Below are 23,555 nucleotides of genomic sequence, written 5' to 3'. Positions count from 1 at the left end.
ACTTTCAATCCTCACATCCTGACATCAAAGAAGTGGCAAAGGAAATAGCGCCATATAAAAACAAGGACAAAGCAGCAAAGTAACAGTCATTGATCATTTAATGGCTATACCCTTAGGAAACACAGTTGACTGTTAAGACAGTACACTCTCACACACACAAATGCACACACACTAACATCTTATTTAACCATGAAAGACTAATTTGTCGTGTGGATTTCAAACGGATCCCACTCAGACTTCTGACACACCAGTGGAGGGTCCTGAGTGTCAGTCTCTTAGCTCTGGGGATGGAAGGCCAGCCAGGTGTGACAGCTCTCAGACTGGCTTGTCATGCTGTTATCTGTTGTTGTTATTTGGACTCTGAACAAAGTTGACGGAGTAGGATCCAGTGCCTGTATCCTGGTTCACTTGGAAGTTTGAGGTGGACAGGCCAAAAGGCCGTAGGAACATATTGCCCAAGTCCTTCAGCTTGCCTATGGACAAACAGACAGGGTAAGGCAAAATACATGAAGGCTAAATTATGACAAAAATTGTGATTAAAACAATAAAATGACCAATAACATATGAAAACATTTCTATTTAGGTCTGTATTATTAAACAACCTTTCTCCTTCCTCCCAACACACTGATTTTTGGTTAACCACTCCCAGCCTAGTGAGTAACAGCTGGATCCACACAACATTATAGGTGACCATGATGGAACAGAACCACCCTAAAACTGCCACGGTATGTTGCGGCCACCCTCACATGCGAACAATCTGATTTAACATATCACAGTGCACCGTTCACAGTTTCTTGCTGGTCAGTGAGTGTACTTTAGTCTCTAGCCTTTTGAAATGTTCCCCTGGGGGTGCAATCTAATCTAGAAAAGCAGTAGGTGAAAAATACAAAAAGGTCTCATACCCATCATCTCTTCCTTCAGCTTCTCATTTCGCTCGTGGATCTGTTGTGGAAGCCGCTGTATGGAGGAGAGAGAAAGAGAGTCAGTCAGTCAAGGTGGCTGGTTACTATTCTGTGGCCCCAACATTTCACACACACAACAGTGCACATCAGATATGATTTAGCTCCCTCTGATCTCACAACCTTTACCTGTTTGGATTAGAACGTCAAGGACATGGTGTTACTACTTTACCCCCTGGTTGTCTTGACAACGTCACTGTGGTGGGACTATTGCATTAACCCCTGGACTAGAGCTAGTAACCTCAGATGTAGTGGGGAAGGGGGATACCTAGTCAGTTGTACAACTGAACACCAACTGAAATGTGTCTTCCGCATTTAACCAGAGGTGCGGGGGGCTGCCTTAATCAACATCCACGTCTTCGGCAACCAGGGAACAGTGGGTTACCTGCCTTGCTCAGGGGCAGAACGACAGGTTTTACCTTGTCAGCTCGGGGATTCGATCCAGCAACCTGGCCCAATGCTCTAACCACTAGGCCGCCCCACAGGTTTTTTCCCCTCAATCCATCACAGTAATATCTCATTATCCACCTCAGGTCAGAAGGACCCCTTTTCTTTGCTTTGTAATTATTGGCATATTATATCTAGGGTGCTGGTCTATACAGCATGCTTCCAATGACATACAGTACCTTCAGAAAGTATTCACACCCCTTAACTTTTTCCAAATTTTGTTGTGTTTGAATCGGAATTTAAAATGGATTCAATTGATATTTCTCCTCACTGGCCTACAGTGCATTCGGAAAGTATTCATACCCCTGGACTATTTCCACATTTTGTTACATTACAGCCTTATTCTAAAATGGATTAAATAGCTTTTTCCCCCTCAATCTACACACAATATCCCCTGACGACAAACCAAAAACAGGTTGAGATATTTTTGCAAATGTATTACAAAACTGAAATATCACATTTTCACAAGTATTCAGACCTTTTACTGAGTACTTTGTTGAAGCACCTTTGGCAGCGATCACAGCCTCGAATCTTCTTGGGTATGACGCTATAAGCTTGGCACACCTGTATTTGGGGAGTTTCTCCCATTCTTCTCTGCAGATCCTCTCAAGCTCTGTCAGCTTGAATGGGGATCGTCGCTGCACAGCTATTTTCAGGTCTCTCCAGAGATGTTCTATCGGGTTCTAGTCCGGGCTCTGGCACTCAAGGACATTCAGAGACTTGTCCCTAAGCCACTCCTGCATTGTCTTGGCTGTGTGCTTAGGATCGTTATCCTGTTGGAAGGAGAATCTTCGCCCCAGTCTGAGTTCCTGAGAGCTCTGGAGCAGGTTTTTAATCAAGTATTTCTCTGTACTTTGTTCCGTTCATCTTTCCCTCGACCCTGATTAGTCTCTCAATCCCTGCCTCTGAAAAACATCCCCAAAGCATAATGCTGCCACCACCATGCCTCACCGTAGGGATGGTGCCAGGTTTCCTCCAGACGAGACGCTTTGGCATTCAGGCCAAAGAGTTAGATCTTGGTTTCATCAGACCAGAGAATCTGAGTTCTTCAGGTGCCTTTTGGCAAACTCCAAGTGGGCTGTCATGTGCATTTAACTGAGGAGTGGCTTCCATCTGGTCAGTCTACCATAAATTCCTGATTGGTGGAGTGCTGCAGAGATGGTTGTCCTTCTGGAAGATTCTCCCATTTCCACAGAAGAACTCCGGAGCTCTGTCAGAGTGACCATCGGGTTCTTGGTCACCTCCCTGACCAAGGCCCTTCTCCCCCGATTGCTCATTTTGGCCAGCGGCAGGCTCTAGGAAAAGAATTGGTGGTTCCAACCTTCTATTAAGAATGTTGGAGGCCACTGTGTTCTTGGGGACCTTATGTCCAATTGAATATACCACAGATGGACTCCAATCAAGTTGTAGAAACATCCCAAGGATGATTGATGGATGCACAGGATGCATCTGAGCTCAATTTCAAGTCTCACAGCAAAGGGTATGAATACTTCCGTAAATAAGGTATTTCTGTTAATTTATGAATTTGCAAACATTTCTAAAAATATGCGTTCACTTTGTCATTATGGGGTATTGTGTGTAGATTGATGAGGAAATGTAATCAATTTTAGAATAAGGCTGTAATGTAATAAAATGTGGAAAAAGTCAAGGGGTCTGAATACTTTCCGAATTCACTATACACACACACACACACAATACCCCATAGGGGAATTATGTTCCAATGTTTCGAGTCAATAAGTATTCAACCCATTTGTTATGTCAAGCCTAAATAAGTTCAGGAGTAAAAATGTGCTTCACATAAGTCACATAATAAATTGCATGGACTCACTCCGTGTGCAACAAGCGTTTATGATTTTTAAATGACTACGTCATCTCTGTACCCCACCCATACAGTTATCTGTAAGGTTCCTCAGTTGAGCAGTACATTTCAAACACAGATTCAACCACAAATACCAGGGAGGTTTTTCAATGACTTACAAAGAAGGGCACCTAATGGTAGATCGCAAAAAAAGAAGAAAAAAAGCAGACATTGAATATCTATTTGAGCATGGTGAAGTTATTATTTACACTTTGGATGTTGTATCAATACACCCAGTCACTACAAAGATACAGGCGTCCTTCCTAACTCAGTTGCCGGAGAAGAAGGAAACTCAGGGGTTTCACCATGGTGGCTTTAAAACAGTTAGTTTAAAGGCTGTGCTGGGCAAGGAGAAAACTGAGGATGGATCAACAACACTGTAGTTACTCCACAATACTAACCTAATTGACAGAGTGACAAGGCACTAAAGTAATACTGCAAAACAATTGGCAAAGCAATTCACCTTCTTCCTGAATACAAAGTGTTATTGGATTTTCCCCAAACATAGCACATTACTGAATACCACTCTCCATATTTCAAGTATAGTGGTGGCAGCATCATGTTATTGGTATGCTTGTAATTGTTAAGGGCTGGGGAGTTGAAGATAAAAAATAAACGGAATGGAGCTAAGCACAGGCAAAATCCTAGAGGAAAACCCAGTTCAGTTTGCATTCCACCAGACACAGGAAGATGCATTCACCTTTCAGCAGGACAATAACCTAAAACACTTGGCCAAATCTACACTTACCAAAAACACAGTGAATGTTCCTGAGTGGCCGAGTTAGAGTTTTGGCTTAAATCTACTTGAAAATCTATGTCAAGATCTGAAAATGGTTGTCTAGCAATGAACAGCAACCAACTTGACAGATCTGTGTGTAAAACTCTTAGACACTCACAGCTGTAATCACTGCTAAAGGTGCTTCTACAAAGTATTGACTCAGGGTTGTGAATACTTATGTAAATTAGATATTTCTGTATTTCATTTAATCAATCAATTTGAAAATGTCTAAAAAAAACAATTCACTGTCTTTATGGGGTATTGTGTGTAGATTGGCAGATAAATATATATTGAATTAATGCAGTAACAAAATGTGGAATAAGTCAAACGGTATGAATACTTTCTGAAGGCTCTGTAACTGCTCTCATCTCACATTATCCATTCTAGACCAAACAAAGGAAATGTGGAGCTGTTGGGAGGAGTGGAGTTGATTCTTGGGTACGTGTGTGTGTGTGTGTGTGTGTGTGTGTGTGTGTGTGTTAGGGCCGGAGGAGATACATTAGACAGAGTGTTTGGAGACCATTTAGTGTCTGCCGGTGTAGTTTCATATGAAAATAATTGCACTATACTCCTTCCTCTCCATATTTTATCTGTCTTCTCCTTGCCTCGGTCTACTCTTCTGTTTCAGGCCATGCCAAGATGTGCTGACCGCGTTCCAAATGGGTCCTAATCCCCTATAAAGTGCACTAGGCTAGGCCAGTTGTGCGCACCCGTAGGGCGGCACACAATTGGCCCAGCATCGTCCGGGTTAGGCCAGGGTAGCCCGTCATTGTATGATAAGATTTTGTTCTTAACTGATTTGCCTAATTAAATAAAGGTTCATGTTTTTTTTTTAAAGAACTGGGCAATATGGACAAAAATCCATATTGCGATAAATTGCCTGAATTGATGCGATAATGATAAATAGACATTTATAACATTAGTGTCGAGCACCAGTTATTATTATTATATTTTAAACTACTACTGGTTTGATGGTTGTAGCCAACAATTGTCCCATTAACAATAACCTATATTAGCAAACTTTTTTAATTTCAAACTTCACATTTCTCTAGTATTGGCCACAAAATGCCTGCGATAAGCGGTCGGTGTGGATCATTTTGGGTTTATCGTCCCTGCTCTACTACTTAGTGCACCATATATGTAATAGGGTGGCATTTGAGATGCAGGAGCTGTGAGCTTGTGTTGTGTAAGCCGCCTCCTCATGGCTACATTAGTAAGAGCTGCTGCTTGGCTCCTGTTGCTATGCATGGCCTCATTCAGAACAAAAAAAAACTTCTCTACCCTTGACACAGATACAGCCAACTCCAGCACAGACAGCCTCATAGAATGGAAAGATGAAAAAACCCTTTGTTCAAGCCATTTCAGTTTGCCAATATTGCAAGTTAAACAGTGATGATTAATTCAAACCCTAGCTATTGAACGAGCAAGATCAATGAAATTGTCAAATAAGTGGGTCTCATATCAAAATCTTGTTTTTTCATCCAAGGCAACTCTAACAACATGTAAAACCCAATCCTTATACAGTACTCTCCAAGTGTTAAAAATGAACTATGTGCATGTACTGAATAGAGACCGTTAAGCGCTAAATTGTTACTTTGAGTTAAATGCCAGTTTTTGCCACTAACCATGCAGGCCTCTCTGGCTGCAGGCAGGTTTGGGTCTTTCTCCAGAGCAGCCTTGTAGTCTTCCAAAGCCTCATCCAGCTTGTCTGTTTTCTCATAGAGCTCTGCCCTCCGCAGGATCGCCCGCATGTAGTTTGGGTTCAACTCTATAGCTGGAGGTGAAAAAAAACAAGGAAACAAATGTTCAGAGTGCTAGTTACATAGCAATGGGTATGAATAAATGTAATTCACCCATGCACCTGGTGTTGGTGATTTTGATAATAGCAACTGCAATTTACCGGATACACCTGGTTTGGGTGAACAGAAAATATGTAGAAACATGGGGGGTTCTGGAGTGGGAAGTGTGTTTGCTACACACACCATACACTGGTAAAGTAGGACACCAGGTCCCAGACAGTTCAATCATCTGACATGGTTGAATTACAATACATACAGATTTAACAGTCTCACCTTTTGTGCAGTCAGCAATGGCTTTCTCATTCTTATCCTGTTTGCGGGGAAAAAGGTTTGATTGAAACTCAGTCTGCATTTTGTTGTGTATTTGTCTAGGTGTTGTACATCTTTTTGGGTAGATAAGTTATGAGATGACATCATCAACTCCAAATGGCCCGTTGATGTCTTGACACATAGGACTCGAATGAATCAGGCAAGAGCATAGCTCCCATTCAAACCTATAGTTACAGTGGAGTACCACTAGGTGTCACAAGAGCTCTGCGTCTTTTTGCCCCGCCACTAAACTGCGCAAATGACTTCGCAATAGTAGAAGATAGTTTACTTCGAGACAATTGTGCCATAAAAGGTACACTTTAGCCATATGTTATAATTTATATAGGTAGCCGTCTGAGAAGGTATTTTGACAAAGCAAACAGAAATGTAGGAAACCTCAGGAGGGTAATAACAATCAACTAGGTAAACTCAGACAAGTCCTCAGAATTCCCCACTTGGTTAAGTTTATTGTTGCTATCAGTCTTACCAGGTGCAGGCGGGCAGCAGCACGGTTAGAGAAGAGAATAGCCCTCTCCTTGCTGTAACACACAGGGCACACTCCCAAAGCTGCCGTGTAAGACTCCTCTGCCTCAGTGTGCTCTAGGAAGATAAAGGGTCAGTCAATTCCTATTGGACACGTTTCCACTAACAGCCGTCCTACAGCAGTTTAGCCTACAGCAGCTTACCTCCACTCTTGAACTGACTGTTCCCCTTGTCCTTTAGTGTCATGCTCTCCTCTCTGCGGCTCTATGGCACAAAGGAAACAAACATTAAACACAAAAGATGGGGAGCTTTTGCAATGTCAACTTACTAAGCACCAAATGATGGTTGTAGAGTTTCAAGTTGGAAAAAAAGCATCTTGCATTTCGTTGAGTTATTATTATAACAGAAACAGGTCGTAGGAAACTAATGTTTAGACTAGGATAAAATTCACCTCCTTTTCTTCCTCTGTCAGGACTTTCTCCACTTCTCTCAGATACTCCTCATCAAACTCAGGAGCTGGGTTCTCTTCTCCTTTCAGTTCAGTATCAGAATCTCCCCCTTCAACTGCCAAACTCATGTCTTCTTCAGTGCACTCATCCCAACTCTCTTTCTCCTCCTCCATTCCTTCACCTCTCTCCCCCTCTTTATCTTCCAATATTGTCGTTCTCACCCCTGACATCTCAGCATCTCCTAACTCTGCATTGATGTGTTCTTCCTCTGTGTTTTGTGAGTTGTTCAATCGGACTGTCTCTTTACTGTCTCCCTCTGCTCCCTGGCATAACGGTGGGGCTTCTGAACAGTCAGTCTTCCTTTCCTTGTCACCCATGGAGCCGTCTGCTCCATCCAGAGACTCCTCACAGTCAAAGAAGGCATCGTCCTCCTGCTCAGTACCCATGTGGGCTGCTGTGCTTTGGCTGTCTGGACATTCATGTTGTTTGGATACTCTCATAGCATTGGTCAGAGAGTTGGTCATCTTGTCAAGGAGCACCTCAGACTCCCTTTCTGCTGTGGAATCCATACAATTTTCTCCCTGTACAAAACTTCACATAAGAAGAAGGCGTTGTAGTCAGTTCTACATTCTGTCAATTTAACCTGCATCTCAGTTTAATCTAAGGATAGACTATGTCACAGTGCGCTGAGATACCAGTGACCGGAGATAATATAATTCACATAGCTAGCCAGAGCAGTGGCCTCGAGCTCTCAAATCTCAGCTAGCAGGGTGATTCTCATTAAAACAGTTTTAAAATGTCTGTAGCAAATTGAGTTACAAAACTATGATGCATCCTAAAAAAATCAACTATCATTCTGAGGAATAAGATGTGTAGTTTTTGGGAAAGTGTCTTATTTTAAATACATTAACATTTAACACATTTTTTTTTTTAAATTCACCCCAAATCTTATTACCGAAATGAGTCCAGAGTAATTTCTCGGGTCATTTTATGAAATGTTTTATTTGAATAAAACAAAATACAGAGTGTACAAAGCATTATGTACACCTGTATTCTAGCTTGAAATATGTTCAGAACCTAGGGGAGAGGAGACAGGTTAAGACTTTTAAGCCTGGAGACAACTGAGACACAGATTGTGTATGTGTGCCATTCAGAGGCTGAATGGGCAAGAAAATATTTAAGTGCATTTGAACAGGGTATGGTAGTAGGTGCCAGGTGCATCGGATTGAGTCAAGAACTGCAACGCTGGTGGGTTTTTCACGCTCAACATGGGCCAGCATCAGTGTGGAACACCCTCTAGAGTCCATAAACTGACAAATTGAGGCTGTTCTGATGGGAAAGGGGGTGCAACTAAAAAACAGGAGTGGAGGCTATTATAGCAGCAAAGGGGGGGACCAACTCCATATTAATGCCCATGATTTTGGAATGAGATGTTTGACAAGCAGGTGTCCACATACTTTTGGTCATGTAGTGTATTTCTTTTCAAGGACCATCAATTTGTAATAGTTCTTATTTTGCAATTGTTTCTAGTCGCCACCAGATGGCAGGATATCGCCATTCCAAAATCATGGGTATTAATGTGAAGTTGGTCCCCCCCTTTGCTGCTATAACAGCTTTAACTCTTCTGGGAAGACTTTCCACTAGATGTTAGAACATTACTGTGAGGACTTGCTTCCATTCAGCCACAAGAGCATTAGTGAGGTCGGGCACCGATGTTGGGCGATTTGGCCTGGTTCGCAGTCGGCGTTCCAATTCATCCCAAAGGTGTTCGATGGGGGTGAGGTCAGGGCTCTGTGCAGGCCAGTCAAGTTCTTCCACACCGATCAACAAATCATATCTATATGGACCTCGCTTTGTTCACGGGGGCATTGTCATGCTGAAATAGGAAAGGGCCTTCCATAAACTGTTGCTACAAAGTTGGAAGCACAGAATCATCTAGAATGTCATTGTATGCAGTAGCGTTAAGATTTCCCTTCACTGAAACTAAGGGGCCTAGCGCAAACCATGAAAAACAGCCCCTTTCCTCCTCCACCAAACATTACAGTTGGCACTATGCATTGGGGCAGGTATGTTCTCCAGGCATCTGCCAAACCAAGAGTTGACTGTCGGACTGCCAGATGTGCCACGTTGAAAGTAACTGAGCATTTCAGTAAGGCCATTCTACTGCCAATGTTCGTCTATGGAGATTGCATGGCGGTGCGCTCGATTTTAAACATCTGTTAGCAAAGGGTGTGGCTGAAATAGCCAAATCCACTAATTTGAAAGGATGTTCACATACTTTTGTATATATAGTGTACATGAGTGGTAAATCAGTACTGATGTTGTAATTTGAGTAGTGATGAGCAGAATTTAGGACATACCGGTGAACACACATTTCCCATTCACATTCCTAAACAATTCCAGCTGAATGATAGTATTGTACACTGAACAAAAATATAAAACGCAACATGTAAAGTGTTGGTCCCATGTTTCATGAGCTGAAATAAAAGATCCCAGAAACTTTCCATACGCACAAAAATCGTATTTTCTCAAATATTGCGCACAAATTTGTTTACATCCCTGTTAGTGAGTATTTTTTCCTTTGCCAAGACAATCCATCCACCTGACAGATGTGGCATATCAAGAAGCTGATTAAACTGCATGATCATTACACGGGTACACCTCGTGCTGGGGACAATAAAAGGCCAATCTAAAATGTCACAACACAATGCCACAGATGTCTCAAGTTTTGAGGGAGCATACAATTGGCATGCTGACTGCAGGAATGTCCAGCAGAACTGTTGACAGATCATTTAATGTTAATTTCTCGACCGTAAGCCACCTCCAACATTGTTTTAGAGAATTTGGCAGTACGTCCAACAGGGCTCACAACCACAGACCACGTGCATGGCGTTGTGTGGGCGAGCGGTTTGCTGTCAACACTAAACACAGTGCCACATGGTGGCAGTGGGGTTATGGTATGGGCAGGCATAAGCTACGGACAACAAACACAATTTTATCAATGGCAATGCACAGAGATACTGTGATGAGATAACAGTAAAATACTCTAAATTGTTGCATGTTGCGTTTATATTTTTGGATATTTGAGAATCTACTACTTAACAGCTACGAAAAAGCGTCTTGCTTCCAACGGGCAGCTTTATAGTGTCACCGGTCGGGAGAAGGGCGGGTGGACTATGTGAGGAAAACGGCACGCGATCTGGGCTGCCGCTTGATAAAGAGGAATATCGCGGGCGCCCCTGAATGAGGAGATTGGCAAAAAAAGCACTTGAGGTTGTTTACAGAGAAAAAGTCACAATGTAGAACTGGCGCCAGAGCAGGATGCAGTGTTGTGTCTCTCCCCCTTCATGTGGCTATTCAGGGCCGATTCACCCATGCTGGCAATGTCGAAGTCTTTTTCTTTGCACTTTACACGGTGTGGGTTGGTTGAGTTCAGTGATGTAGTGGTAAAAAAAGGTGGGTAAACTATAATGAACAAAAATATAAAACAACAAGTAATACGTTGGTCACATGTTTCATGAACTGAACTAAAATATCCCAGAATTGTTTCATACGCAAAAAAAGCAGGATTGAATCTACATTTTCCCATCATTTTAGCTATCGATGTGATGTTCGGCAGCACCTAATCAATCAGTTCTGTAACTGCCTGGCTGAGTGGCAGTGTGTGGGTAGAATGAGCGAGCTCGCCTGGCAACCAGAGCGCAAAACACGTGAGGAAATAAAACTCAATAGTCTGCCGGGAAATTAATTTGCAAGACCAACATATTTTTCTAATATTTTTTTTAACATATTTGATCCTTTTCTGTTCCACTCATTTTAATTCAAGTACCAAGTTGAGAAAGTGTCTGATTTTCAAGGAATTCTAGGACTTGAATTTCAGAGTGCCAAATTAAAGTACTTTAAGCACCTTGTGCGAAACCAAAGTCAGACCTTTTCATCAGGTAAGCAATGGCAAAAAAATATTTGAAATATTGATTTGTATATTACATTTTTTAACTGTTGAGGTAATGAGAATTTTGTGAAAATGTTGGTAAAATGCATAACATCTGATTTAAAAAAAAACTATAATTAAGATATAGATAAGTACAGACTAATCGCAGTGAATCAAGAGAAAATTGTGTGGGAAAATTACAAGGATTATTTTTTTTTTTTTACAGTTTCGTGAAAATGACCCAGCTACACTTTGAAATGGCAGTGAAATGTGAATGCGTCCATAAAGACCTTAAAGAGTAGGTAGTGTAAGGCAAGGCACAGAGAATGTTCGACCAACCTTTACTTGGAGACAAACACGTCTTCTAAACTTCCATGTGTAGTTGCAGGGGTTTATTTGAATTCAGTAAATGATCTGTTATTCAATAAAATAAAATAAAATAAACAATCCATTAAGTAATCCAACAACGTGTACTCTGCCATCTTGTATTTTAAAAATCTTCCCATTGATCGAGAGGCGAGTGTCATCATGACATGCTGCACTTTGGAGGACACCCGTCTCAAACAATAACAGAAGATTTGAAATAGATGAGATGACAGCGTACATATTGTTGGATTCCTTAATGGATAAATATTTTTATTTAACTGAATAACAGAACATTTTCTAAATTCAAACAAACCCCATGCAACTACACATGGAAGTTTAGAATACGTGTTTGTCTTCCAAGTCAGCAATTGAAGAAGTAAAGTAAAGGTTGGTCGAACATTCTCTGTGCTATGCTTTACACTACCTACTGTGTAACAGCTGTATGGAAGCATTCATATACAGTGACTTCAGGAAGTATTCACGTCCCCTTTTCATTTTCCACATTTTGTTGTGCTACAGCCTGAATTTAAAATTGATTAAAATGTAGATTTTGTCACTGGCCTACGACACACAATACCCCATAATGTCAAAGTGGATAAAAAAAAGAAAAGTTTTACAAATGAATTAAAAATGAAAAGCTGAAATGTATTGAGTCAATAGGTATTCGACTCCTTTGTCATGGCAAGCCTAAATAAGTTGAGGAGTAGAAATGTGCTTAACAAGTCACAATACGTTGCATGGACTGTGTGCAGCAATAGTGTTTAACATGAGTGTTGAATGACTACCTCATCTATCTACCACACACACACAATTATTTGTAAGGTACCTCAGTTGAGCAGTGAATTTCAAACACAGATTCAACCACAAGGCACCTATTAGTAAAACTAATAAAAAGTAGACATTGAAAATGGTGAAGTTATTAACTACACTTTGGATGTTGTATCAATACACCCAGTCACTACAAAGATAAAGGCGTCCTTCCTAACTCAGTTGCCGGAGAGGAAGGAAACCGCTCAGGGATTTCACCATGATGCCCACGGTGACTTTAAAACAGAGTTTAATCGCTGTGATAGGAGATAACTGAGGATGGATCAACAACACTGTAGTTACAGTGGGGCAAAAAGGTATTTAGTCAGCCACCAATTGTGCAAGTTCTCCCACTTAAAAAGATGAGGCCTGTAATTTTCATCATAGGTACACTTCAACTATGACAGACAAAAGTAGAAAGAAAAAAAAATCCAGAAAATCACATTGTAGGATTTTTAATGAATTTATTTGCAAATTATGGTGGACAATATGTATTTGGTCACCTACAAAGAAGCAAGATTTCTGGCTCTCACAGACCTGTAACTTCTTCTTTAAGAGGCTACTCTGTCCTCCACTCGTTACCTGTATTAATGGCACCTGTTTGAACTTGTTATCAGTATCAAAGACACCTGTCCACAACCTCAAACAGTCACACTCCAAACAAAATTGTAGACCTGCACCAGGCTGGGAAGACTGCATCTGCAATAGGTAAGCAGCTTGGTTTGAAGAAATCAACTGTGGGAGCAATTATTAGGAAATGGAAGACATACAAGACCACTGATAATCTCCCTCGATCTGGGGCTCCACGCAAGATCTCACCCCGTGGGGTCAAAATGATCACAAGAACGGTGAGCAAAAATCCCAGAACCACACGGGGGGACCTAGTGAATGACCCGCAGAGTGCTGGGACCAAAGTAACAAAGCCTACCATCAGCAGGGGCATTGAAGATGTAACTGTCAAAAAATGTGGCAAAGAACACTTGGATTACAGCCGAGTGTTCCGCCCTGCTCAACCCGGTGTTGCTCATTCAGCCGACAGAAACTTTCAACCGGTTCTCCCCATTAAGCAACGAGATGGAGTCAGAGGGCGAGCCCTCTCAGGTTTCTCCTCCACCCACTATGGGTCTGAGCCGCCGAAGCCCCCCACCATTAGCTCTAACAAACTGAAAACCCTAGTCATTGGCAACTTCATTACCCGCAATATTTGACTTAAAAATAATCATCCAGGGGCCTCCCGGGTGGCGCAGTGGTTAAGAGCGCTGTACTGCAGCGCCAGCTGTGCCACCAGAGACTCTGGGTTTGCGCCCAGGCTCTGTCGTAACCGGCCGCGACCGGGAGGTCCGTGGGGCGACGCACAATTGGCCTAGCGTCGTCCGGGTTAGGGAGGGATTGGCCGGTAGGGATATCCTTGTCTCATCACGCATCAGCGACTCCTGTGGCGGGCCGGGCGCAGTGCGCGCTAACCAAGGTTGCCAGGTGCACAGTGTTTCCTCCGACACATTGGTGCGGCTGGCTTCCGGGTTGGATGCGCGCTGTGTTAAGAAACAGTGCGGCTTGGTTGGATTGTGTATCGGAGGACGCATGACTTTCAACCTTCGTCTCTCCCGAGCCCGTACGGAAGTTGTAGTGATGAGACAAGATAGTAGCTACTAAACAATTGGATACCACGAAATTGGGGAGAAAACAGGGTAAAAAAAATATTAAAAAATAAAAAGAATCATCCAGCAATCATTCACTGTTTACCAGGGGGCAGACCTACCAGCGTAAAGGCTAATTTGAAGATGGTGCTGGCTAAGGCTAAAACTGGCGAGTGTAGAAAGTATAGGGTTATTGTTATCCACGTCTGAACCAACGATGTTAGGATGAAACAGTTAGAGGTCACCAAATGCAACACATCTTCAGCGTGTAAATCAGCTAGAAAGATGTGTCGGCATCAAGTAATTGTCTCTGGCCCCCTCCCAGTTAGGGGACTGATGAGCTCTACAGTCTCAACTTTATCGCTGGTTGAAAACTGTTTTCTGCCCCTCCCAAAAGATAGAATTTGTAGATAATTGGCCCTCTTTCTAGGACTCACCCACAAACAGGACCATGGCCTGCTGAGGAGTGACAGACTCCATCCTAGCTGGAGGGGTGCTCTCATCTTATCTTATCTCATCTTATCTATGAACATAGACAGGGCTCTAACTCCTCTAGCGCCACAACGAGATAGCCAGCCTGCCAGCTTAGAGTCTGCCACTAGCACAGTCAGTGTAGTCAGCTAAGCTATCCCCATTGAGACTGTGTCTGTGCCTCGATCTAGGCTAAGCAAAACAAACATGGCTGTGTTCGCCCTCACAATCTCACTGGAATAAAGACCTCCTTCATTCTTGTCATTATTGAGAGATTGAGATCTCACATCTCAAAATAGTGTTACTTAATGTTAGATCCCTCACTTCCAAGGAAGTCAGTCAATTAACTAATCATCATCATCACTAATCATTAACTGATCATAATCTTGATGTGATTGGCCTGACTGAAATATGGCTCAAGCCTGATGAATGTACTGTGTTAATTGAGGCCTCTCCTCCTGGTTACACTAGTGACCATATCCACTGTGCATCCTGCAAAGGTGGAGGTGTTGCTAACATTTATGGACAGCAGCAAATTTCAATTTACAAAAATGAAAATGACTGCGTTTTCATCTTTTGAGCATCTAGTCATGGAATCTATGCAGCCTACTTATAGTTACTGTTTACAGGACTCCTGGGCCGTATACAACGTTCCTCACCAAGTTCCCTGAATTCCTATCAGACCTATCGGCAGGTAACAAAAACATTTGGACTTTAATATTCACATGGAAAAGTCCACAGACCCACTCAAAAAGGCTTTCGGAGTCATTATCGACTCAGTGGGTTTTGTCCAACATGTCATCCAGACCTACTGTACTAATTGCCAGAGTCACACCCGGATCTAGTTATGTCCTGTGGAATAAATATTGTAGATCTAAATGTTTTTCCTCATAACCCTGGACAATCGGACCACTATTTTATTAAGTTTGCAATCGCAACAAATAATCTGCTCAAACCCCAACCAAAATCAACAAAAGCAGTGCTATAAATTCTCGGACAACCCAAAGATTCCTAGATGCACTTCCACACTCCCTCCACCTACCTAAGGATGATGGAGAGCAGAAATCAGTTAAGTACCTAACTGAGGATCTTAACTTAACCTTGCATCATACACTTGACGCAGTTGCACCCCTAAAAAAAAAAACATTTGTCATGAGAAATTTGCACCCTGGTATACAGAAAATACTCAAGCCCTGAAGCAAGCCTCCAGAAAATTGGAACGGAAATGGCGCTCCACAAAACTGGAAGTCTTCCAACTAGCTTGGAAATACAGTACCGTGAAATATTTTTCCAACCTAATTGAGGAGAATAAGAACAATCCAACATTTATTTTTGATACTGTGGCAAAGCTAACTATAAAGCAGCAGTCAACATTAGAGGATAGCTTTCACTTCAGCAGTGATAAATTAATGAACATCTTTGATGAAAAGATCATTATCATTAGAAAGCAAATTACGGACTCCACTTTGAATCTGCGTATGTCTCCAAAACTTAGTTGTCCTGAGTCTGCACAGAACTGCCAGGACCTAGGATCAACAGAAACACTCAAGTTTTTTAATCCTGTATCTCGACACATTTATGAAAATAGTAATGGCCTCTAAACCGTCAAACTGCATACTGGACCCTATTCCAACTAAACATCTGAAAGTGCTACTTCCTGTGCTTGGCCCCCAATGTTGAACATAATAAATGACTCACTATCCACCGGGGCCTTCTCCTATAGAGCTCACTTTTTATTGAACGGTCAGCATATCGACGTGAGAGACACAGACTCGGTCTCGAGCTTTAAGTCTTTACTGAAGACTCATCTCTTCAGTAGGTCCTATGATTGAGTGTAGTCTGGCCCATGGGTACGAAGGTGAACGGCAAGGCACTGGAGCGACGAACTGCCCTTGCTGTCTCTGCCTGGCCGGCTCTCTCCACTGGGATTCTCTGTCTCTGACCCTATTACGCGGCCTGAGTCACTGGCTTACTAGTGCTCTGCCTTGCCTTCCCTAGGAGGGGTGCGTGACTTGAGTGGGTTGAGTCACAGATGTAATCTTCCTGTCCGGTTTTGCACCCCCTCAGGCTTGTGCGGTGGAGATCTTTGTGGGCTATACTCAGCCTTGTCTCAGGGTAGTAAATTGGTGGTCTGATGATATCCCTCTAGTGGGGTTATATACTGCCTGAATGGCCCTGTCTGGGGGTATTGTCGGACAAGGCCACGGTGTCCCCCAACACACCACTCTCTCAGTCTCTAGTGTCTGCTGCAATAGTCTATGTGCCGGGGGGCTAAGGTCAGTCTGTTATATCTGGTGTAATTCTCATGTCTTATCAAGTGTCCTGTGTGAATTTAAGCATGCTCCCTCTCTCTCTCTCCCCCTCCACTCCCGGAGGACCTGAGCCCTAGGATCATGCCTCAGGACTACCTGGCCTGATGACTCCTGGCTGTCCCCAGTCCACCTGGTCATGTTACTGCCTGTTCTACCTGCGGCTAGGAAACCCTGACCCGTTCCCGGCTGTTTTCGACTCTCACACGCTGTCTCGACCTCTGAATGCTCGGCTATGAAAAGCCAACTGACATTTACTCCTGAGGTACAGACCTGTTGCACCCTCTACAACCACTGTGATTATTTGATACTGCTGGTCATCTATGAATGTTTTAATATCTTGAAGAACAATCTGTCCTTAAATGGCCATGTACTCTTATAATCTCCACCCGGCACAGCCAGAAGAGGACTGGCCACCCCTTTGAGCCTGGTTCCTCCCTAGGTTTCTTCCTAGGTTCCTGCCTTTTTAGGGAGTTTTCCCTAGCCACTGTGCTTCTACATCTGCATTGCTGGGTTTCTGTATAGCACTTTGTGACATCTGTTGATGTAAAAAGGGCTTTATAAAAAAAAAAAGGATTTATTGATTGAATTAACATCTTGTCCTAAATACAAAGTGTTATGTTTGGGTTAAATCCAATATAACACATTACTGAGTATCCCACTCCATATTTTCAAGCATAGTGGTGGCTGCATCATGTAACGGGTACGCTTGTAATCATTAAGGACTGAGGAGTTTTTCAGGATAAAAAAACAAAACAATGGAGCTAAGCACAGGCAAAATCCTAGAGGAAAACCTGGTTCAGTCTGCTTTCCACCAGACACTGGGAGATGAATTCACCTTTCAGCTGTACAATAATCTAAAAACAAGGCCAAATCTACACTGGAGTTGCCTACCAAGAAGACAGTGAATGTTCCTGAGTGGCCGAGTTACAGTTTTGACTTAAATTTACTTGAAAATCTATGGCAAGACCTGAAAATGGTTGTCTAGCAATGGTCAACAACCAATTTGACAGAGCTTAAATAATTTTGAAAAGAATAAATGGGCAAATGTTGCACAATGCGTTAGCTAGCTAGCATAATGCTACCTAACAGTTACAGACCCAAATTATACACATTTTGACATTTGAATTATGTTTTCTTTATATACATTTCAATACCTGAAGCTAAATTACTTCTTCACCATCGTAAACATATATATATATTACAAAGGTTGGTTAAGGAGTATAATATTGCATATTTAGGATTTAGTACAGTCCTACCTCTACTCACGATGACGTTCCCCCTGTAAACAATGCTTCCGCTTGCTTATCCAATCACATAAGGGTTCCGACCCCGAGGAACTCTGGGACATGTAGTCATTAAGGAAACACTTGGCTCAAAGAATGTTTCACATAAATACTGTCTGTTTCGTCACAGAATTATTCTTTGGTTTCACCCTGAAGAAATCCATTAAAAACCGACTAATTCATGAATGAATCTTTCTCAAACGTGCCTTTCAGAAATCCAGCTAACAATTCCAGGGAGAGAAAGCGTTTTTGTAATGTTACTCTAATGTTTGAGTGTTCTATCTATGTTAGCAATAATATTAGAATATTTTGGTGTTAAAGTTAGGTGAACATTCCCTCAATGTCAAGCAGAACTGATTTAGAACGTGTTTGCAATGTTCACAGAATATACTACATCAATGTTCTAGATGTGTTATATGGGACATTACAAGAACATTCATGTGTCCAGTTAGGAGAATATTCCCTCAACGTCCCACCAAAAATACACAGGACAAGGATGCCATTGTTCTCACAATACAAGATATTAATGTTCTAGACAAGCTTCATGGAAATGTTGAAAGAACATTTCTGTGTATCAGTTGTCAGGATGTCAATCTGATGGTCTCAAAGAAACATTGTCCAAAAAAGGTATGTTTCATTAAACATCACACCTTGTTACTGTTGTCAAGCACATCAAGGCCTTGATTGGTGAACCGCTGATTCATTACCAGCTACAAGTTTAGGGATACTCACACACAGTGGTGTTTCACGTACAGCAGTGTTTTCAACACTTTGCATGTTCATTTATTTAGTAATTATGATTTAACATGTCCTCACCTGGGCTTTGAACTCACAAACCTCTTGGTTTACAGTACTCAGATCTTCTTGCTACGCCACCTGCGCCATGTCTGTGTCAGTTATCAGTTAATTTGACTATTCTCTCATCATTCTCTCATTTCCTTATTTCAACCATTTAAGAGATTTCTGTAGAGTTGTTTAATGGTTTTGGCACATAATAACCCGTTATAATGATACTCCTGAACCACTATGATCAACGCAAGTTTTTCTTGAGTGTACTTTGAACTGAACTCAGATTTACTTCAAAGTGCATTCATCCTATTGCTTAGACATATCAAGTTGTTTCAGACCTACAAAAGTGCATTGTTCAGGGGAGTTAGATTTTCTTCTGGACAATATTCTCCTACCCCACAGAAAAGTTGACATATAATTGCTTTTGCAACGTTCCCATGAAACATGTCTAGAACATTATTTTAGGGTTCTGAGAACATGGTAACCATGCTCTGGGTAAGTTCTATTTTACATTAAGGGAATGGACTCTTGGAAACATTCCTTGCACATCACAGGAACATTCCAATGACAACATTAGATGTATCTCGTGCTGCTCAGTTGGTAGAACATGGCACTTGCAACACCAGGGTTGTGGGTTTGATTCCCACGGGGACCAGCATGAAAATGTGTGCTCTGGATAAGAGTTTCTGCTAAATGACTTGAATGTTAATGAGACTAAGGGAACATTCTCTAAAGCTGTGGGAATGTTTGTTGTTAGCTGCGATCTGTGTAAAGATTAGCCCTCATTCATCTTATTTAAGGGCTCTGGAATCAATGAATGGGCTTGGTTGAACTGGATGGAGTGGAGAGGTTATTTGACTGGATAAAACCCTGTCTCAGTCATTTCTCATTTGTGTAGCCCAGTTAGCGCTAAAACATTCATCATCAACATCCCTTTGAGATCACTTTTTAGTATTTGCTAGAAAAAGCCTGAAATATGCATAAGAGATGGTACTTGCTCTACAAATCCGAATGCTGTTATCTTGGGTACAAATTATACAAGTTGTGGGACCATTTTGGGAGGGAGAAAAGGGTATTATTGAGAGCAAATGACATGGACAGATACATCCTCAAAAAGTGCTTTATAGCTGAATGCTGACACAGAAAATGTCTCTCTCACATTCTCTGCTGAACATCTATTTTTATGATGTACACAGTATTCTGTATCACTGAATGGATTAGGGACATATTTGCAAAGGAGTGTGTTCTTGACCCTGATGATAAACGTCATGCCTTGACCTCTGCTGCTATGCTTTCCTGCTGCCATCAAACAGACAGTGCTTAAGATCATTACTTGCATCGTTCTATAAACACTTCAGGCTACCAAATTCCACAAGACCCAGACAAGTGATGCCACACTTAATAAGGAGCTTATTTTCTGGTCCTTTATCACCTGGTGAATGCTGTTGTTCACCCACAATAAACACTGTTGATACTGGAATGTGTGATCTATTAAGTTATCCATAAATATTTGTCCCATTCCCTTAAAAGGAGGGTGATATGTATGTTATAACTTTCATTATAATGATGAAACTGAGAAATGATGAGGAACAGCCAGGAACGTTCATAAATCACGTTTATTTAACCTCTGCAATAAAAACTAAATAACAATGCACCACAAATCAGTTTATTTACACAGAAATCACCTCTGTGCTGTCTTATCTGTGTCTGCTGAACAGAATGTACAGTGATTGGTAGGAGAAATGGAGTAGTATACTGGACGTTTCCAACGGTCCGTTCTCCCTCACATAGTCCAGCTGTAAAGTAATCATTTTTGTCTGAATTAAGATTGATACATTTTAATATGACTACATATTTTCAAGAGGGCTAACATCCATTATCGTTATTAGTAGTATTTCTGAATTAAGGCATTTGATTTTACAATATCTTTCAATTTAGATCCATCTCAGAGCTTGCAAGAAAGGCATTTCACTGTACTTGTGCACATGACATTAAAACATGAAATCTGAACAGCCATAGAGCGTCTTGGTTTTAATTTCATTTAAGGTATTTATTTGAAATCTTATTCGGCATAGTTAGATTGTTACTGCACTGTCCCTCTAAAATGTTTGAGATAAAAAGCACATTCCCCCTTTAAATAAAACATTTTCTATCACATATACCGCCATCTAAATAAATAAATACAATATCAATCCCAAGTTTAGCAGATGTGAACTACAAATGCTGCAGATGTGTACAAATGCTGCAATACGATACTGTAAATCAAGATACATCACACATATATATACATGCCTTCAAACAATAAAAATTCAATATTACATTACACAGTGGCTGTTGTGGAACACTACAAATACATTCTTAAATTGAGAGAACAAACCCAAATACACATGGGGATTGATGTCAACCATGAACCTAAATGATCTCAACACAATGCTTTCAATAGCCTTTACTGGGCAGCTAGCTATCAAATATAAATGTTTCACTCAACATACAAATAGAACAAATACAATATGACAAGAAGAATATGTTTCACCCTCCAAAATAGTCGAGACAATTATCTTTTATACACACTGAGTGTATGAAAGATTAGGAACACCTTCCTAAACTCAGCAAAAAAAGAAACATCCCTTTTTCAAGACCCTGTCTTTCAAAGATAATTCGTAAAAATCCAAATAACTTCACAGATCTTCATTGTAAAGGGTTTAAACACAGTTCCCCATGCTTGTTCAATGAACCATAAACAATTAATGAACATGTACCTGTGGAACGGTCGTTAAGACACTAACAGCTTACAGACGGTAGGCAATTAAGGTCACAGTAATGAAAACGTAGGACACCGAAGAGGTTTTTCTATTGACTCTGAAAAACACAAAAGCCCAGGGTACCTGCTCATCTGCGTGAATGTGCCTTATGCATGCTGCAAGGATGCATGAGGACAGCAGATTTGGCCAGGGCAATAAATTGCAATGTCCGTACTGTGAGATGCTTAAGCCAGCGCTACAGGGAGACAGGAAGGACAGCTGATCATCCTCTCAGTGGCAGACCACGTGTAACAACACCTGCTCAGGATCGGTACATCCGAACATCACACATGCGGCACAGGTACAGGATGGCAACAACAACTGCCCGAGTTACACCAGGAATGCACAATCCCTTCATCAGTGCTCAGACTCTCCGCAATATGCTGAGAGAGGCTGGACTGAGGGTTTGTAGGCCTGTTGTAAGGCAGGTCCTCACCAGACATCCTCGGCACAAACAAACAGTCGCTGGACCAGACAGGACTGGCAAAAAGTGCTCTTCACTGACGAGTCGCGGTTTTGTCTCCACAGGGGTTATTCGCGTTTATCGTCGAAGGAATTAGTGTTACACCGAGGCCTGTACTCTGTAGCGGGATCGATTTGGAGGTGGAGGGTCCGTCATTGTCTGGGGTGGTGTGCCACAACATCATCGGACTGAGCTTGTCGTCATTGCAGGCAAATCTAAACGCTGTACGTTACAGGGAAGACATCCTCCCTCATGTGGTATCCTTCCTGCAGGCTCATCCTGACATGACCCTCCAGCATGACAAGGCCACCAGCCGTACTGCTCATTCTGTGCGTGATTTCCTGCAAGACAGGAATGTTTTCCCATGGCCAGCGAAGAGCCCGGATCCCAATCCCATTGAGCACGTCTGGGACCTGTTAGATCAGAGGGTGAGGGCTTGGGCCATTCCCCCCAGAAATGTCTGGGAACATGCAGGTGCCTTGGTGGAAGAGTGGGGTAACATCTGACAGTAAGAACTGACATAACTGGTGCAGTCCATGAGGAGGAGTACTTAATGCAGCTAGTGGCCACCTCAGATACTGACTGTTACTTTTGATTTTGACCCTCCCCCTTTGTTCAGGGACACATTATTCCATTTCTGTTAGTCACATGTCTGTGGAACTTGTTCAGTTATTGTCTCAGTTGTTGAATCTTGTTATGTTCATACAAATATTTACACATGCTAAGTTTGCTGAAAATAAACACAGTTGACATTGAGAGGACATTTCTTTTTTTGCTGAGTTTGTTATCGATTTGCACCCCCTTTGGGTGGTGGACCATTCTTGATACACATGGGAAACTGTTGAGCGTGAAAACCCAGCAGCGTTGCAGTTCTTGACAAAAACCGGTGCGCCTGGAAACTACTACCATACCCTGTTCAAAGGCATTTAAATATTTTGTCTAGCCCATTTACCCTCTGAATGGCAGACACACAATCCATGTCTCAATTGTTTCAAGGCTTAAAAATACTTATTTAACCTGTCTCCTCCACTTCATCTACACCAATTGAAGTGGATTTAACAAGTGACATCAATAAGGGATCATAGCTTTCACTTGGATTCACCTGGTCAGTCTATGTCATGGAAAGGTGTCCTAATTTTTTGTACACTCAGTGTATGTTACAATGCAGAGCAGTGCAACCAAAGTCAAGACTTGGGCAAAGTTGATCCCCTTCAAGGGCCTAGTTACTGTTTTTTTTGTCACCTCGGTGCAATTTTCACAAGTATGTGGTACATTTTCACAACTCTTAGTACAAATCTCAAAACAGATAATAAAAAAGGCAGTTATTTCAGAAGTCTAAGCAAATTTTCAACTGACTAAGTGTTTAATCTAGAAATACATTTTTGACATTGCAATACATGTTCAGATAAAGTAATTGCTATTCACAATGCAATGCTCTCATTATTTTGGTATAATTCTCATCTCTTTTTTTAAGAGACATTTACTCTTACTTAATTCGACTGCTTTTAATTGATAATCACTTAAATGTATGGTAAACCTATAGATTTAACATGTAAATTGGTTTGTTAACTACAGATTTTGAGAACTACATAATGAAAATGTATGTTTGTAAA

General features: G+C 41.7%; 1 protein-coding gene across 1 annotated transcript; it reads right to left on the bottom strand.

The window, feature by feature from the left end:
• Positions 1 to 80: 80 nt before the first annotated feature.
• ttc1 (tetratricopeptide repeat domain 1) lies at positions 81 to 17,950 on the bottom strand. Its single transcript, XM_021624207.3, has 8 exons — positions 17,863 to 17,950; positions 7,085 to 7,673; positions 6,837 to 6,897; positions 6,638 to 6,750; positions 6,115 to 6,151; positions 5,668 to 5,816; positions 903 to 957; positions 81 to 473 (listed from the first exon to the last, which is right to left on the bottom strand). Exons 2-8 carry the CDS (start codon positions 7,649 to 7,651, stop codon positions 337 to 339), a joined length of 1,119 nt encoding a protein of 372 aa, XP_021479882.2. The 5' UTR covers positions 7,652 to 7,673; positions 17,863 to 17,950; the 3' UTR covers positions 81 to 336.
• Between the last annotated feature and the right edge of the window lie 5,605 nt (positions 17,951 to 23,555).

This window comes from Oncorhynchus mykiss, chromosome 12, assembly GCF_057628025.1.
Source record: "Oncorhynchus mykiss isolate SJ-2025 chromosome 12, ASM5762802v1, whole genome shotgun sequence".
Lineage (NCBI taxonomy): Eukaryota > Metazoa > Chordata > Actinopteri > Salmoniformes > Salmonidae > Oncorhynchus > Oncorhynchus mykiss.
The sequence above is the reverse complement of the archived record's forward strand: the minus strand, read 5'-3'. Positions and strand labels throughout refer to the sequence as shown.